At 43.2% G+C, this 19,131-nt stretch overlaps 1 protein-coding gene across 1 annotated transcript in view; it reads right to left on the bottom strand.

Moving 5' to 3' along the window:
* LOC138283846 (granzyme A-like) overlaps window positions 1-19,131 on the bottom strand; it is a 119,013-nt gene that overhangs the window by 75,321 nt on the left and 24,561 nt on the right. The window contains exon 3 of the mRNA XM_069221988.1: window positions 10,485-10,629. Within this exon, the coding sequence (XP_069078089.1) occupies window positions 10,485-10,629 (145 nt within the window). The remainder of the gene's footprint in view (window positions 1-10,484; window positions 10,630-19,131) is intronic.

Raw genomic sequence — 19,131 nt, 5'->3', positions numbered from 1 at the left:
TCCTGTCACGGGCACTAGGCCTACCCACACAAGTGAGGTATCATTTTTATCGGGAGACTTGGGGGAACGCTGAGTGGAAGAAAATTTGTGACTCCTCTCAGATTACAGAACTTTCTGTCACCGAAATGTGAGGAAAATGTGTTTTTTTAGCCAAATTTTGAGGTTTGCAAAGGATTCTAGGTAACAGAACCTGGTCAGAGCCCCAAAAGTCACCCCATCTTGCATTCCCCTAGGTCTCTAGTTTTCAAAAATGCACAGGTTTGGTAGGTTTCCCTAGGTGCCGGCTGAGCTAGAGGCCAAAATCTACAGGTAGGCACTTTGCAAAAAACACCTCTGTTTTCTTTAAAAAAATGTGATGTGTCCACGTTGCGTTTTGGGGCATTTCCTGTCTTGGACGCTAGGCCTACCCACACAAGTGAGGTATCATTTTTATCGGGAGACTTGAGGGAACACTGGGTGGAAGGAAATTTGTGGCTCCTCTCAGATTCCAGAACTTTCTTTCACTGAAATGTGAGGAAAATATGTTTTTTTTGCCAAATTTCGAGGTTTGCAAAGGATTCTGGGTAACAGAACCTGGTCAGAGCCCCACAATTCACCCCATCTTGGATTCCCCTAGGTCTCTAGTTTTCAAAAATGCACAGGTTTGGTAGGTTTCCCTAGGTGCCGGCTGAGCTAGAGGCCAAAATCCACAGGTAGGCACTTTTTTCTATGAAAGAATGTGATGTGTCCACGTTGAGTTTTGGGCCATTTCCTTTCGTGGGCGCTAGGCCTACCCACACAAGTGAGGTACCATTTTTATTGGAAGACTTGGGGGAACGCTGGGTGGAAGGAAATTTGTGGCTCCTGTCTGTCTCCAGAACTTTCTTTCACCGAAATGTGAGGAAAATGTGTTTTTTAGCCAAATTTTGAGGTTTGCAAAGGATTCTGGGTAACAGAACCTGGTCAGAGCCCCACAAGTCACCCCATCTTGCATTCCCCTAGGTCTGTAGTTTTCAAAAATGCACAGGTTTGGTAGGTTTCCCTAGGTGCCGGCTGAGCTAGAGGCCAAAATCTACAGGTAGGCACTTTGCAAAAAACACCTCTGTTTTCTTTAAAAGAATGTGATATGTCCACGTTGAGTTTTGGGGCATTTCCTGATGCGGGCGCTAGGCCTACCCACACAAGTGAGGTATCATTTTTATCGGGAGACTTGAGGGAACACTGGGTGGAAGGAAATTTGTGGCTCCTCTCAGATTCCAGGACTTTCTTTCACCGAAATGTGAGGAAAATATGTTTTTTTAGCCAAATTTTGAGGTTTGCAAAGGATTCTGGGTAACAGAACCTGGTCAGAGCCCCACAAGTCACCCCATCGTGGATTCCCCTAGGTCTCTAGTTTTCAAAAATGCACAGGTTTGGTAGGTTTCCCTAGGTGCCGGCTGAGCTAGAGGCCAAAATCCACAGGTAGGCACTGTTTTCTATGAAAGAATGTGATGTGTTCACGTTGTGTTTTGGGCCATTTCCTTTCGTGGGCGCTAGGCCTACCCACACAAGGGAGGTACCATTTTTATCGGAAGACTTGGGGGAACGCTGGGTGGAAGGAAATTTGTGGCTCCTCTCTGATTCCAGAACTTTCTTTCACCGAAATGTGAGGAAAATGTGTTTTTTTAGCCAAATTTTGAGGTTTGCAAAGGATTCTGGGTAACAGAACCTGGTCAGAGCCCCACAAGTCACCCCATCTTGGATTCCCCTAGGTCTCTAGTTTTCAAAAATGCACAGGTTTGGTAGGTTTCCCTACGTGTCGGCTGAGCTAGAGGCCAAAATCCACAGGTAGGCACTGTTTTCTATGAAAGAATGTGATGTGTCCATGTTGTTTTTTGGGCCATTTCCTTTCGTGGGCGCTAGGCCTACCCACACAAGTGAGGTACCATTTTTATCGGAAAACTGGGGGGAACCCTGGGTGGAAGGACATTTGTGGCTCCTCTCTGATTCCAGAACTTTCTGTCACCAAAATGTGAGGAAAATGTGTTTTGTTAGCCAAAATTTTGAGGTTTGCAAAGGATTCTGGGTAACAGAACCTGGTCAGAGCCCCACAAGTCACCCCATCTTGGATTCCCCTAGGTCTCTAGTTTTCAGAAATGCACAGGTTTGGTAGGTTTCCCTAGGTGCCGGCTGAGCTAGAGGCCAAAATCTACAGGTAGGCACTTTGCAAAAACACCTCTGTTTTCTTTCAAAAAATGTGATGTGTCCACGTTGCGTTTTGGGGCATTTCCTGTCACGGGCACTAGGCCTACCCACACAAGTGAGGTATCATTTTTATCGGGAGACTTGGGGGAACGCTCGGTGGAAGAAAATTTGTGACTCCTCTCAGATTACAGAACTTTCTGTCACCGAAATGTGAGGAAAATGTGTTTTTTTAGCCAAATTGTGAGGTTTGCAAAGGATTCTGGGTAACAGAACGTGGTCAGAGCCCCACAAGTCACCCCATCTTGGATTCCCCTAGGTCTCTTGTTTTAAAAAATGCACAGGTTTGGTAGGCTTCCATGGGTGCCGGCTGAGCTAGAGGCCACAATCTACAGGTAGGCACTTTGCAAAAAACACCTCTGTTTTCTTTAAAAAAATGTGATGTGTCCACATTGCATTTTGGGGCATTTCCTGTCGCGGGCGCTAGGCCTACCCACACAAGTTAGGTATCATTTTTATCGGGAGGCATGGGGGAACGCTGGGTGGAAGGAAATTTGTGGCTCCTCTCAGATTCCAGAACTTTCTGTCACCGAAATGTGAGGAAAATGTGTTTTTTGTACCCACATTTTGAGGTTTGCAAAGGATTCTGGGTAACAGAACCTGGTCAGAGCCCCACAAGTCACCCCATCTTGGATTCCCCTAGGTCTCTAGTTTACAAAAATGCACAGGTTTGGTAGGTTTCCCTAGGTGCCGGCTGAGCTAGAGGCCAAAATCCACAGGTAGGCTCTGTTTTCTATGAAAGAATGTGATGTGTCCACGTTGTGTTTTGGGCCATTTCCTTTCGTGGGCGCTAGGCCTACCCACACAAGTGAGGTACCATTTTTATCGGAAGACTTGGGGGAACGCTGGGTGGAAGGAAATTTGTGTCTCCTCTCTGATTCCAGAACTTTTTTTCACCGAAATGTGAGGAAAATGTGTTTTTTTAGCCAAATTTTGAGGTTTGCAAATGATTCTGGGTAACAGAACCTGGTCAGAGCCCCACAAGTCAGCCCATCTTGCATTACCCTAGGTCTCTAGTTTTCAAAAATGCACAGGTTTGGTAGGTTTCCCTAGGTGCCGGCTGAGCTAGAGGCCAAAATCTACAGGTAGGCACTTTGCAAAAAACACCTCTGTTTTCTTTAAAAGAATGTGATGTGTCCACGTTGCGTTTTGGGGCATTTCCTGTCGCGGGCGCTAGGCCTACCCACACAAGTGAGGTATCATTTTTATCGGGAGACTTGAGGGAACACTGGGTGGAAGGAAATTTGTGGCTCCTCTCAGATTCCAGGACTTTCTTTCACCGAAATGAGAGGAAAACATGTTTCTTTAGCCAAATTTTAAGGTTTGCAAAAGATTCTGGGTAACAGAACCTGGTCAGAGCCCCACAAGTCACCCCATCTTGGATTCCCCTAGGTCTCTAGTTTTCAAAAATGCACAGGTTTGGTAGGTTTCCCTTGGTGCCGGCTGAGCTAGAGGCCAAAATCCACAGGTAGGCACTGTTTTCTATGAAAGAATGTGATGTGTCCACGTTGTGTTTTGGGCCATTTCCTTTCGTGGGCGCTAGTCCTACCCACACAAGGGAGGTACCATTTTTATCGGAAGACTTGGGGGAACGCTGGGTAGAAGGAAATTTGTGGCTCCTCTCTGATTCCAGAACTTTCTTTCACCGAAATGTGAGGAAAATGTGTTTTTTTAGCAAAATTTTTAGGTTTGCAAAGGATTCTGGGTAACAGAACCTGGTCAGAGCCCCACAAGTCACCCCATCTTGGATTCCCCTAGGTCTCTAGTTTTCAAAAATGCACAGGTTTGGTAGGTTTCCCTAGGTGCCGGCTGAGCTAGAGGCCAAAATCCACAGGTAGGCACTGTTTTCTATGAAAGAATGTGATGTGTCCACGTTGTGTTTTGGGCCATTTCCTTTTTTGGGCGCTAGGCCTACCCACACAAGTGAGGTATCATTTCTATCGGGAGACTTGGGGGAACACTGGGTGGAAGGAAATTTGTGGCTCCTCTCTGATTCCAGAACTTTCTGTCACTAAAATGTGAGGAAAATGTGTTTTGTTAGCCAAAATTTTGAGGTTTGCAAAGGATTCTGGGTAACAGAACCTGGTCAGAGCCCCACAAGTCACCCCATCTTGGATTCCCCTTGGTCTCTAGTTTTCAGAAATGCACAGGTTTGGTAGGTTTCCCTAGGTGCCGGCTGAGCTAGAGGCCAAAATCTACAGGTAGGCACTTTGCAAAAAACACCTCTGTTTTCTTTAAAAGAATGTGATGTGTCCACGTTGCTTTTTGGGGCATTTCCTGTCGCGGGCGCTAGGCCTACCAACACAAGTGAGGTATAATTTTTATCGGGAGACTTGAGGGAACACTGGGTGGAAGGAAATTTGTGGCTCCTCTCAGATTCCAGGACTTTCTTTCACCGAAATGTGAGGAAAATATGTTTTTTTAGCCAAATTTTGAGGTTTGCAAAGGATTCTGGGTAACAGAACCTGGTCAGAGCCCCACAAGTCACCCCATCTTGGATTCCCCTAGGTCTCTAGTTTTCAAAAATGCACAGGTTTGGTAGGTTTCCCTAGGTGCCGGCTGAGCTAGAGGCCAAAATCCACAGGTAGGCACTGTTTTCTATGAAAGAATGTGATGTGTCCACGTTGTGTTTTGGGCCATTTCCTTTCGTGGGCGCTAGGCCTACCCACACAAGGGAGGTACCATTTTTATCGGAAGACTTGGGGGAACGCTGGGTGGAAGGAAATTTGTGGCTCCTCTCTGATTCCAGAACTTTCTTTCACCGAAATGTGAGGAAAATGTGTTTTTTTAGCCAAATTTTGAGGTTTGCAAAGGATTCTGGGTAACAGAACCTGGTCAGAGCCCCACAAGTCACCCCATCTTGGATTCCCCTAGGTCTCTAGTTTTCAAAAATGCACAGGTTCGGTAGGTTTCCCTTGGTGCCGGCTGAGCTACAGGCCAAAATCCACAGGTAGGCACTGTTTTCTATGAAAGAATGTGATGTGTCCACGTTGTGTTTTGGGCCATTTCCTTTTGTGGGCGCTAGGCATACCCACACAAGTGAGGTATCATTTCTATCGGGAGACTTGGGGGAACACTGGGTGGAAGGAAATTTGTGGCTCCTCTCAGATTCCAGAACTTTCTGTCACCAAAATGTGAGGAAAATGTGTTTTGTTAGCCAAAATTTTGAGGTTTGCAAAGGATTCTGGGTAACAGAACCTGGTCAGAGCCCCACAAGTCACCCCATCTTGGATTCCCCTACGTCTCTAGTTTTCAGAAATGCACAGGTTTGGTAGGTTTCCCTAGGTGCCGGCTGAGCTAGAGGCCAAAATCTACAGGTAGGCACTTTGCAAAAAACACCTCTGTTTTCTTTAAAAGAATGTGATGTGTCCACGTTGCGTTTTGGGGCATTTCCTGTCGCGGGCGCTAGGCCTACCCACACAAGTGAGGTATCATTTTTATCGGGAGACTTGAGGGAACTCTGGGTGGAAGGAAATTTGTGGCTCCTCTCTGATTCCAGGACTTTCTTTCACCGAAATGTGAGGAAAATATGTTTTTTTAGCCAAATTTTGAGGTTTGCAAAGGATTCTGGGTAACAGAACCTGGTCAGAGCCCCACAAGTCACCCCATCTTGGATTCCCCTAGGTCTCTAGTTTTAAAAAATGCACAGGTTTGGTAGGTTTCCCTGGGTGCCGGCTGAGCTAGAGGCCAAAATCCACAGGTAGGCACTTTTTTCTATGAAAGAATGTGATGTGTCCACGTTGTGTTTTGGGCCATTTCCTTTTGTGGGCGCTAGGCCTACCCACACAAGTGAGGTATCATTTCTATCGGGAGACTTGGGGGAACACTGGGTGGAAGGAAATTTGTGGCTCCTCTCAGATTCCAGAACTTTCTGTCACCAAAATGTGAGGAAAATGTGTTTTATTAGCCAAATTTTGAGGTTTGCAAAGGATTCTGGGTAACAGAACCTGGTCAGAGCCCCACAAGTCACCCCATCTTGGATTCCCCTAGGTCTCTAGTTTTAAAAAATGCACAGGTTTGGTAGGTTTCCCTAGGTGACAGCTGAGCTAAAGGCCAAAATCTACATGTAGGCACTTTGCAAAAAACACCTCTGTTTTCTTTAAAAAAATGTGATGTGTGAACGTTGCGTTTTGGGGCATTTCCTGTCGCGGGCGCTAGGCCTACCCACACAAGTGAGGTATCATTTTTATCGGGAGACTTGGGGGAACGCTGGGTGGAAGGACATTTTTGGCTCCTCTCTGATTCCAGAACTTTCTGTCATTTTTATCGGGAGACTTGGGGGAACATAGATTAGCAAAACAAGTGTTATTGCCCCTTGTCTTTCTCTAAATTTTTTCCTTCCAAATATAAGAGAGTGTGTAAAAAAGACATCTATTTGAGAAATGGCCTGTAATTCACATGCTAGTATGGTCACCTCGGAATTCAGAGATGTGCAAATAACCACTGCTCCTCAACACCTTATCTTGTGCCCATTTTGGAAATATAAAGGTTTTCTTGATAGCTATTTTTCACTCTTTATATTTCAGCAAATGAATTGCTGTATACCCGGTATAGAATGAAAATGCACTGCAGGGTGCGGCTCTGGGTACCTAGGGTTCTTGATGAACCTACAAGCCCTATATATCCCCGCAACCAGAGGAGTCCAGCAGACATAACGGTATATTGCTTTCGAAAATCTGACATTGCAGGAAAAAGTTACAGAGTAAAACGTAGAGAAGAAATTGATGTTTTATTCACCTCAATTTCAATATTTTTCTTTTTCAGTTGTTATTTTCTGTAGGAAACCTTTGTAGGATCAACATAAATGACCCCTTGCTGAATTCAGAATTTTTTCTACTTTTCAGAAATGTTTGGGTTTCTGGGATCCAGCATTGGTTTCATGCCCATTTCTGTCACTGACTGGAAGGAGGCTGAAAGCACAAACAATTGTAAAAATGGGGTATGTCCCAGTAAAATGCCTAATTTGTGTTGAAAAAATGGGTTTTCTGATTCAAGTCTGCCTGTTACTGAAAGCTGGTAAGCTGGTGATTTTAGCACTGCAAACCCTTTGTTGATGCGATTTTCAGGGAACAAACGACAAGCCTTCTTCTGCAGCCACTTTTTCCCATTTATTTGAAAAAAACAAAATTTTCACTGTATTTTGGCAAATTTCTTGGCCTCCTTCAGGGCAACCCACAAAGTCTGCATACCTCTAGAATCCCTAGGATGTTTGAAAAAAAACGGACACAAATTTGGCTTGGCTAGCTTATGTGGACAAAACGTTATGAGGGCCTAAGCGCGAACTGCCCCAAATAGCCAAAAAAAGGCCTGGCACAGGAGGGGGAAAAGGCCTGGCAGTGAAGGGGTTAAAGTGAATTTTGCTTTTCTTTCTTCTGCTCTTTTTTTAAAAGCTTACAATGACCAGCAGAGAAAATTTGTTTTTTTGCACTTAGATAGAGAAATCTTTCGGCATGTTTCTACACATTCTGACCTACAGCAGCTTATTTTTTCCTTACAAAAATGACTTATATTGAACTATTTCTTATATCTGTTTGTCATAAATATGTACCAGGTTTTTGATGTCTTTAATTTTACATTAAGGGTTTTATTTTTATTCTTCATGTTTGCAAACATGCTCTCTCTATCATTTGAAAGAGCTACACAATAAGGTTGTAAGTGGTCTGTGGAAAGATGATGGTGTGACCATGTATTATATCCGATAAAGTACCTGATAAGGATATATTTCAAGTCACCTTGAAGTTCCATAACCTTGTAAAGGAAATATATGGTTATGGAACTCCTCTGGGACTTGCAATATCCTAATAGACATCATCCAACTAAAATGTTAAAAATAATTCAGATAAAAGTAGGGAAGGTTGGAGGCAGGAGCAAAATCAAATGTGCTCAAGTGCTTTCCCAAAAGATATGATCTCTAGGGAGATAAAAATGGCAGCACTATTGCGTAGGTGTGGAAAACTGAGTTACTCGTGGAGGGGGGCAAATCCCTACTCATGCAGCAACCACAATTTTTGTCAGAGTGAAACACAACCATACCCCAAATTAGCCTGTGCCTAATCCTGTGGTATCTTGCCACAACAGCAGTCAGGCTTAACTTAGAGGCAATGTGTCAAGTATTTGTGCAGCACTCCAAACAGTAATAAAGTAATAACGACAGAAGAACAAACACAAGCCAACTTAGAAAATTAGAGTAGTAATTGAATTATTTGACTGAAAAATGACAAAAATCTAATTAAAAGAACCGCGATATGTGATTTTAAAGATTTATGTAAAAACAGTTCTTAAAAGCACAAAGTGCCAACTGTAGTTATCTTGTTGTGTCAGACCAGGATAAAGTCACAAGTTCAGGCCAACTGTGATGGAGCATGGGCCAAATACAGGGACCAGGTTAGGCCCGATGAACAAACTACCTAAATCCAGTTTGTGGAGCATTGTGAGTCCCTGCGTTGAGGATGCACTGCACAGCGGCAAATCTGAGGAGCTGTGAGGCTGCAATGTGAGGTCCTCCGTTGAGGATGCGTCACACACTGACTGTTCTGGGGTGTGGAGGGGCTGCGATGTGAGGTCCTGCACTGAGGATGTGCCTAGCAGCGGTGGATTGAAGGAGTTGTGCGGAGCATTTCCAGAAATGTGATTGAAAATCCAACTTTACCATTAAAGAGGGTTTTAAATCACAATTCTTTAGAGACCAAACGTTATCTTCTTGCCTGCTCCCAATTGCAAGTTATCACTTATTAAGCGTAATAAGGTAACCCAAGATTATCCTATGGGAGAGGTAGGCCTCACAGTTTTGAAATACTGAAATTTAGGAGTTTTTCAGTCTAAGAAAATGTAAAGCTTAAAAGCACATATCCAAATATTTAACCACACTGCTCTGTGGGCTGTTTAGGATCTACTGTAGGGGTGACTTAACTGTTTTAAAAAGGGAGGTTTACACCTGTAAAAGGGTTTATTTTCGAAATAGCAGTTTAAACTGCATATACAAGCTGCAATGGCCAGCCTGAGGTATGTTTAAAATACTACTTAAGTACATGGCACAATGAGTCCTGTAGGTCCACTAGTAGCATTTCATTTACAGGCCCTAAGTACATGTAGTACCACTTTGCTAGTGACCTACATGTAAATTAAATGTGTCTGTTGGGTGTAAGCCAATTTTACAATTTTCAAAGGGGTAGGTTAGTGTCAGAGAATGCTGCAGGCTCTGTAACCAACCAAGTTGGTTAGAGAGCCTGCAGCAATTTCCTACACTAATTTGCAGGAGCTGTCAAGGGGCCCAGTCCTGACTTTGGAAGGGTCACCTTTTAGGTGAAGTAAGCACCTTCATGTAAGTTACATTGAGATGTAGGCACATAAACTATGGGAGCTATCGTACTCTCTTTCAGTAAGAATTACGTTACTTTTAGTTGATGGTCCTGAAGAAACGCCACAAGATCCGTAGGGACATACCAGGGTGTGAAACATATCAGCGTTGATTTTGTTAGTGTAGAATTTATAAATTCAGATCTTTCAACGGGAATCATTGGCTCATAATCTCTGACTTTTTTCCCTGATTGTTTTAATCTTGGCATAGGTCCTACCAGTTTTAGTAAAATTACAGCACTGGTACCTATAGCTGATTTTAACTCACAACTGCGTCCCGTCCTTCACTTTTTTCACACACTGGTGCAGACTTCACATGCGCAGTCTGTTGGCACCTACTGAAAAGATCTCTGGCAAGGAGCCCTCTTACTGGGCCCGTTGGGCATGGCAGCAGCAGCTCGACTAGGAGCAAGTCTGATGATGAAGCATGCCAAATAATGCTGGGTGTGGACACTAACTCTTAAAAAGCAAAACACTTTTGGTGACCTGGTTCCCTCTCTAAATGAGTATTGAAGAATTCCACATATGGAACAGTGTACCTATATAGTGTTTTGTATTTGTCTTTGGAAGACTGTACACTGGACCGTGGAATATCTCCCAGTCCCGCTCATTATGATTGTCATGTAATGTCTACAAATTTTAAGAATCACCTTTAAATGACTGCAAATGTCGGTTTTGCCCTTGTATTAGAGGATCCATCCAGTGGAGACTCTTTTAACTATCTCCTGTTATTCTCCTTGCGAAAACACTATGATTATTTATCTTTCTCTACACGGAATTGGTTTGCCATGTTCCAGGATGACAGCATTTTCAACTTGCCTGTTATGGATCAGGATGACAACTTCAGGTTCAGAGGAACCTGGGTAACATAGTTAAACATTTATTAAATAAAAGGACATCAACAGTACCTGAAGAAGCATGATGTCATTGTCATGGGTACGTCTGTTGAAACATGGGTGTGGAATGGTTTTTTTGATTATGAATGTCTGCTGCTCTGTTTCATTCGCAAGCTGCTGGTGAACTCCAAGAATAACGCTGCTTGTTTTTTTTGTTCTGAAATGAAATGAAAATATATTAATATTCCTCTGATTGGTGTTAGCGCTCAGAAGAGACAATGGTTTCACCATTGGAAAATAAAAATGGTTTTATGCTCTGGTTCTGTCTGCACGGGCATTTGGGGCGACGCATGATATTAAAGTAACAATGCTGGGATGTGTGTGCATGTCAAGCCACAACCCACATCCTTCCTGCCGCACAGTTGTTTAGTAATATTAACGTTATCAATAATTCTGAGTTGTGCTTTTACCACATGTTACAAGTAATCCCTCTAGGAGGATAAACATGTTGGCACCAGTATGATACCACCCATTTTCACATGCATTTCCTCATTCCATGCCTTTTTCCTGGGACAAACTCTTCCAGGTGCTACATGTTCCTGTTTTGTCCATTATAAAAAGGATGACTTTATGCAATAATTTATTTTAGCTCTTTTTTTCTTTTATAAATCTGCTTTGTACACATACTACTGGTACTTTTGTTACCAACACTACAATCATCACTGCTACTTTTTAATGCCAAACCTACTACAAATAATAAAAATTGTAGTAATGCTATCAATAACTGTGGGATCTCTAGTTTGCAGTCCGTTTGCACTCCAAGCAGGAAACTTCACTCTAGTCAGGGTAAGGAAGTCACACACCTAAGATAACTCCTGCCCACCCTCTTGGTAGCATGGCACAAGCAGTTAGACTTATCTCAGAGACAATGTGTAAAGTATTTGTACAAACACACACAGTGACACAGCGAAAACACCACAAAAGGACTCCACACCTGTTTAGAAAAATGCCCAATATCTATCTAAATCAACAAGACCAAAATGACAAAAAATCAAACACACACAAGCAAAGATATGAAATTTTAAAGTAAAAAGAGTCTTACTCATAGAAATCAATAGAGACGTTGTTTTAGCACAAAGTACCTGGCATGCGTCAAAAATAAAGCCGCATGGGCGAGCGCGCATTGGAAAAGCAACTGATGAGCCGAATTCTTACTCGCAAGTTAGGCTTCTTTTTCTGCCGAGTAAGGGATGCATCGATTCTTCCTCCCAGAAAAGGGATGCATCGATTTCCGGACAAGAAGCCTCTGGTACGTGCGATGACGTTTAAGATTTTGACCCGCAGGGATGATGTGTGGAAAATCTGGATGCACAGCCGCAATGAATCCGCTCTGGACTGGTGATGGGTCGATTTCACCAGCGCTGCGTCGATTTTTCAGCCCAGGTGCAGGCAATGCGTCGGTGTTTCTGCAACTCGGCTCCGGTGCGAGACTTTTCATCTTGGGTTCACCAGCTTCTCCTTTCAAAGGCCCAGGGACTGGATGTGGCACCACTGGCAGGGTAGGGGTCTCAGCAAGAGAGCACAGGTGCTGGCAGATGAAGTCTTTGATGATTCTGAGACCAGGGACCAAGAACAGGGGGGAAGCTCAGTCCAAGCCCTTGGAGAAACTTCACAAGCAGGATTTCAGAAAGCAAAGTCCAGTCCTTTCCCTCTTAAGGAAGAGGCAGCACACCAGTACAGCATAGCAGCAGGCAGAGTGTCAGGTCCACTGAGAGAGCGTAATCTAAAATACTACATATATTAAACATGAAACTGCTTATACTTAACAAACGCTGTATTAATAATGTTATACATTAAAACGCATAAAGTACAAATTATCATATACGTGTACACTAATACCATACATAAAGGGCTTGCTTATATTTTTATTAATTGAATATGTTAAACATGTACAAACTACACTCGTTAGAATCCGTAGGCCTTAACTTAGCGTGAGTCGAAGAGCTGTTTGTGTAACTTCATTAAAAGCGTATTTTTCCATTTCTGCAGTAAAGCTGACTTTTGCAGAGAACCATGACCCAGCTATTGTTCTTGTTTCAAACACTGAAACATCATTGAATCTTCCCATCCGCATGCTAGCTGCTTTATTATATAAAATTGTACACTTTTGTATCTCGGGAAAGAAACGTGCAAGGACATTTTGAACATGATCAAGAGAACTTTTGACCCGTAGAAGGTGCCAGAAACTGAAGTAACCCCGGATGCCACCTACGGAAGGCGTCAATCCTGAAGACCAATAACAACTCGGAAAACTATCGAAATGAAGGACAAGAGCATTACTTAATGTATAATTTGATAGGTTATAGATAGTGGGGTGTAGTTATTGTCCAATAGAAATTCGGGGGAAGGTATTCTCAAAAGGGGATAAAAACCCATGACACGGGAGGCTCGAGAGACCTAGGTAGGGAATGATATTGATTGCATCCAGAAACTCTGTCACTCTGTTTGGTGATTTGAGACTTAATGAACCATCCTTGTCCCTAGTCGCCCCATCTCACTTTACCTCCATAAGAGGGAAGTGTCCCCAATGCTCTTAGACTAGATAGACTGACGGCGATTCATCTGATGTCCTGAAGATGAAGACTGATCCTGTATGCTGACTCATTCAGAGGAGGGTAACTATACTGTTTACTCATCTATATGCCTTTTCTTCTAGGTACCAACTGCTGTGTTTATTTTGATTAGATTCTATAGCTAGATGTTTTCCAAATTGATGTTCTAAATTGTTTTGCATGAAGCCCAACATGCCAATGCTAATCAGAGGTTAGATAGAATATTCATTTGACTGACAAACGGACATTGACTGACGTTGCACCAATGCTGAACTGACCCATATATGCTGCTTATGAACTTTGATTAATGTTTTAATGGTTTTGATCTTCGCATTATCTAAAGCTTGTCGCCGCTATCATATTATGATTGTGTTCCTATGTCTCTTGGTTTTGAGATTAATACGTTTGATATTAGATTGTAATCAATAGGGAATAAAATTCACTAAACTTCTAACAAAGGTGTGGTTATTCATGACTGAAAGGTCATGTTCACGTCGGAGATATAACAAATGTCTAAGGTGAAATATATTGTGGTGATTTATGTTGATAATATCATTGATGTATTACTTGACATATTGATCAGTTATCTCGTCTTACGGTGTCTCACCACTGGGTCAAAAGATTCATCGGCCTAAAACGAGTCCTAATGTATATAAATTAACATATAAGGACGCGTTAACAGTTCTGGTAGCAGAGCGACGGTTTGGCCCTTGGGGGCCCTAAGACGGAGTTTCATTGTTTAATTTGTTTTTCTGAAATAATGCAATTTGGAGGTATGATGCGTTGCTAAATTTGCCATGGCTTTCCTGGGATCTCGGAGCCTGCCTAAATGAGTTGGGGAATGTTCTCGGCGCCATAGTATGAGTGGTTAGGGTCTTTGCGCTTGCTTAAGGCTTATGAAATTATGCAGGTGACTGTGAAAATGTGTGTGAATTAGGTCAAACTATATGTTGTTTAGCGGGAGTAGGTGTACTCCATGGTATGAGAGTAGGGAAGTCGGCCTACTTCATGTGACTGTAGCACTTATTGCAAAAAATTATCCACGTGGTTGGTTATTGGACGGACTTATTGAAGTCTAAGACTCCGGAGTATGAAGATAAATATGGTTTGTGTTGTAATCTGTGCGGTTTAGTAGGTCAATCGAGTGCGGTTGGCAAATCGAGTTTGAGTTATAAATGCATGAATGAGACCTTCGATGGAGATTTGACGAATTCTAAAGTGCACTAGAACGAGTCATTGACAAGTCGAGAGTAGATTTCGCGGGTCGAACTCTGCTTGCATATGCGGGAACCAATAAAGAGAGAGTAGCGGCCGAGGCTTCAAGTGAAATCTCTGTAAAGTTCTGAAGCGAATGTCTTACCTTCCCTGTAGTAAACCGGCGGATTTGTGTTATTTTAAGGGCTTGCAATATTTGGCATTAGTTTGTGTGAAGTTGTAAGTGTTAGTGAGAAGCGGATGAGCCGCAAGACTTTGTCAGCTGCTGTGCGAGTGAGTGTGACGTCAGAGGTGCCGCGCTGATATAGGTCAGATGTCGAGAGGGGTCGCGCACTGATTGGCTGCCGTCCGTGGAAGACAACAGGTTGAGAAAAGGGCGGGTGAAGAGTGTCCTGGGAATTAAGCCATCTTTTGATCAAAACAAAAGGAAATTGCAAAAATGAATATTATTAAAGCATTTAAGAGTGCTTTAAAGGGAGACGTGTATATTGTAGCAACAGATGGGGAACCTACACCACCTGAGGGTACACCGGCTTATATAGTTATGGAAGAAAAAGGTGTTGCGCCTTGCTTATGGATGAAACAATGGCGAAAGCTAACAGAGAAAGAGGGGTGTCTAGCATTTCCCGAACACGGAACGTTCAATACAAAGGTGTTAGAAAATCTGAGATGGATGCTGAGTACACAGCAACCACCCCCAAGACCGGCACAGTATGAGGCTTTAGCGATTTGGGACTTAATGGCTCTTAAACACAGACAAGAGAGGTTTCAGAGAAGACTGAAAAGAGCAGAAAAATCCTATGCAGAGGCAAGGTGGGACAATGAGAGTAAAATGTGGAGAAGGGGAATCGTAGATGGGCTGAAATTATTCCCAGCAATAACTTCGGGAGAAGAGACACAGGGAAAGAAAGCCTCTTGCAAAACTGACAAAGATTCAGGCAAACCTGAAGAGAATAAAAGATCCTGGGAAGAAGATAATGAGTCAGATGATGAAGAGTTCATGGATAGATTGTTACATGATCGTCCGCCACCGTATGCGGTGAGCGATAGTGCTCCAAGTACTAGTGTTGATCTTGGGAACCAGACGCAGGAGAAGAGAGCTACTAATACAGTACAGGCTAGTGATACAGATTTGACACAGAAAAATACCAATGTACCCACTGCACCAGACATGCAGATACAGTTACAGCCTCCACCGCAGATAAAAAGAATCTATCCAGATGTCCCAGTGCTTGAAACTACTACGAATCTGATTGTGCCGCCAGACCCAATATATACAAAGCCAAAACTGATACAGATTGAATCAACTCCGAAACTGGTGTCTCAGCCACCACAGCTGATACCAGGATACAATCCCGTAGCGGGACCACCATTAGTACCTGTTCCGGGAACACTGGAGCAGACCTATGGTGTTGCCGCTCTGAGAAGCCTGGGTCCAGGGCAAACACCGGCTGCTATATCGTTACCCATTACGGTTGGTCCTCCAGTACCGCTATATGCACAGGGTAAGTCAGGGACGTGTGATCAGGGAATAATGACTCAGGAAGCGATAAGAGGAGGGCCCATGATGACTCCGCAGATAATGGCTTCAGGAGAGCAAGTAAATGTACCACCCAGACCCCTAATGGACCTTAGGCCAGTAGGGGCACCGCTCGAAGCAATGCGACAGGCAGGATTAGGAGTTCTAACTCCCCAGACTTTGAGTACGAATACCTCACACTCTCCCATGATACATGCAGGAAACATTTCACTGCAGGGTTTTACCGTGCAACAACTAAATGAGTGGTTAGAAAGAACACACACTTCACAAAAGTCTACAGTGACTGCAATTGAACCTGAAAAAGAAAAACAAGATGAATGTCTGAACTGGGTGCGATTAGGAGCAGAAGCTACTGAATTAGTGGAAGGAACAATGGGAGTAAACAGATTAGAATCATATACAGAGGCAGAGTTACGATATCTGTGTCCCAAGATTACTAAGGAAGTGGGAAAGGTACACCAGAGATTAGCCAATCTAGCAGATAAATACAATATCGACATTGGAAACACTAAACACTTGAAGAGAAGCTATAGATTAGATTTTGATTCAAAAGATTTTGAACACATGAGATCTACAGGCATGAAAGCACATTTGAGAGAATTGTTGCAGAGCGCACAAATTTGGGGTGCTTTGGAGAAATGGGAAGGCCGATGGGCAAAGAAAAGAGATAAGGGAAAGGGCAATAATCCAGGCACAACTCAGACAGGGATTTCACCGGACTTGGAATCAGTACAAATGCTGCCTATGAGAGAGACAGCTGGTGGTGTTTTAGTACATGTGCCATGGTCCAGAGGGGATATTCTCTCTTTTACAAACGATTACCCTAGATTAAGAGAGAAACCAATTGAGTGGTATCAACAGACGGATAGGTTTGTGAAGCATGCAAAGTGTCTTTGGGAAGACTTGAATACCTTGTTTGAGATCATTGTTCCACCGGACTTGTGGCTTGAGTGCAAAAGGGGCGTAGATTGGCCGACAAAAGAGCCAGCAAGGGACAAGGCAACTGGAGCACCTTCAGAAGAAGTAATGAAATATTATCATAAAGTAATTGAGTTTCTGAAACAAAAGGTGTCGCCGAAGGTGACCGATTGGCAGAAAATAGACCGGACCTCTCAAGAGGTTAAGGAGTCAATACATGCCTATTATGAGAGATTGTTGAAAGCATTCAAACATTACAGTGGTACAGAGACAATTGAACCAAAAGACATGAATCACCTTGTGTTTAGATTCGTCGAAGGTTTAAGACCAGAAGTTAGCCAGATGATTAAGAATCATTTGATCTGTTGGCAAGCTAAGCCGATCGACGAGGTGTTGCAGTACGCAAAATATTGTAGCGACGAGATTGAGTTGAAACAGAAAAAGCTGAAAGAAAAGGTGATGGTAATGCAGATAAGGGCTGCACAGGCTGGAATACAGGGAAATGGAGTTCAGCAGATGATACAGCAGCAACCGCAAATGAATGGTGTGTTTCAGGCTCAGCCGAGAGGTAGAGGTAGAGGATTTGTAAACCGCGGTTCGGACATGAATAATGTTGTTGTTCAAAATGTTGTGCAGAATGTGAAAAAGATGTCACCATGTCACACGTGCGGGGCGTAGGGCATTGGAAGCGAGATTGTCCGAATATGGTGCAAGATGGTGCAGTTCAGCAGAGCACAAATGTCGGTGTTTTACAGAATTCACGAGGTCCTTGAATGAGATACCAAAACCCAAATGCTCAGAATAACATGGTTCAGATGCAAGGGGTACAGCCCATGCAGCAGATGCAAATGCCACGTTTTCAGTCAATACAAATGCAACCAGTACAACAGCAGACTCCCATGGTGCCTAGACAGCAAATGCAAATACCGATGGCTCCAATGGGACAGCAACAGGTGATGCTTCCTCAGCAGGTCACAGGTCAAGTAACAAGTCAAAATAACACTGTACAACAGTTTCCATTACGGGGAGAAAAGGGCATGAACGAAGACTGGTCAGACGATAGCTCAGACAACGAAGAGTGCAGACTTGCAGCATCCTTAGAAGTAGATCAAAGAGGCCCATATGTAGAGGGAAAGGTGATGGGTTTTAAGGTCTCATTTTTGGTTGACACAGGAGCTACACGCTCTACGGTCCGAAGTGTAGAAGTACCAAAATTACCTCTCTCAGGGCGTACTATACGAGTAGTCGGAGTAGCAAATCAATACCTGACCAATCCGATTAGAGATCCAGTGCAGGTTGAAATTGGCAACTTCCAGGGGCTGCATAGATTTGTAGTTTGCGATTCAAGTCCAGTCTCCTTATTAGGGAGACACTTGTTGTGCAAAACAAAGTGCATGATTACCTGTTCCACTGATGGAATTGAAGTCCAGACAAACAGTGATGATGAGGGGGATGAGAATCAGTTTGTTGAGGAGGAAACAGAGACAAATGAGGATTACCCTTTGATTACTTTGTACCCGATGCAAACCCTGATTGAGTTGCCCGCTGAATTACAGGGAACAGTGACAGAAAAGGTGTGGGATTTGACCGGAAAAGAAGTAGGGTTAATCAAAGGAGTAGAACCAGTCAAAGTACAGATTAAGCCAAATGCAGTGTTCCCACAAATGTCACAATATCACATGACTCAAGACAACCTTATTGAAGTGACACAAATAATTGCCGACTTCCTTAGACAGGGAGTCCTGAAAGAAGTTTTGAGCAGTCCATGTAACTCGCCCATCATGGGTTTAAAGAAACCATGTGGGAAAGTTCGAATTGTGCAAGATTTATGGAAAGTAAATGACATTGTAGTAAAATGCTGCCCTGTGGTACCTAACCCAGCCGTAATCATGTTTCAAGTTCCCTGTGATGCTGAATGGTTTACTGTAGTAGACCTGTCACAAGCCTTTTTTTCAATTCCACTTCATGAGGACAGTCAGTTTTTGTTCAGTTTTAAATTTTTGGACAAAGTGTACAGTTGGTGCAGAATTCCTCAAGGGTTCTCAGAATCACCGTCCATTTTCAATCAGATATTGAAAAAGGATTTGGAACCCCTTGTGCTACCTTTCAATTCAACTCTTGTACAGTACATAGATGATTTATTAATTGCATCCAAAACCAGAGAAGGCTGTAGATATGATACAATTGCATTACTGAATCATCTGGGGAAGAATGGGCACAAGGTGTCACCTCGAAAACTGCAATATTGTCAGAAAGAAGTGAAATATTTGGGACACTTGATTGAGAAAGGATCCAGGAGGATATCAAAAGAAAGAATAACAGCTGTTTTGCAAATGAATCCTCCAACAACAAAAAGAGATGTCAGGATGTTTTTGGGAATGGTGGGCTACTGTCGCCAGTGGATACCCAACTTCTCAATCATTTCAAAGCCACT

Source organism: Pleurodeles waltl, chromosome 1_1 (assembly GCF_031143425.1).
Source record: "Pleurodeles waltl isolate 20211129_DDA chromosome 1_1, aPleWal1.hap1.20221129, whole genome shotgun sequence".
In the NCBI taxonomy this organism is placed as follows: domain Eukaryota; kingdom Metazoa; phylum Chordata; class Amphibia; order Caudata; family Salamandridae; genus Pleurodeles; species Pleurodeles waltl.
The sequence above is the reverse complement of the archived record's forward strand: the minus strand, read 5'-3'. Positions and strand labels throughout refer to the sequence as shown.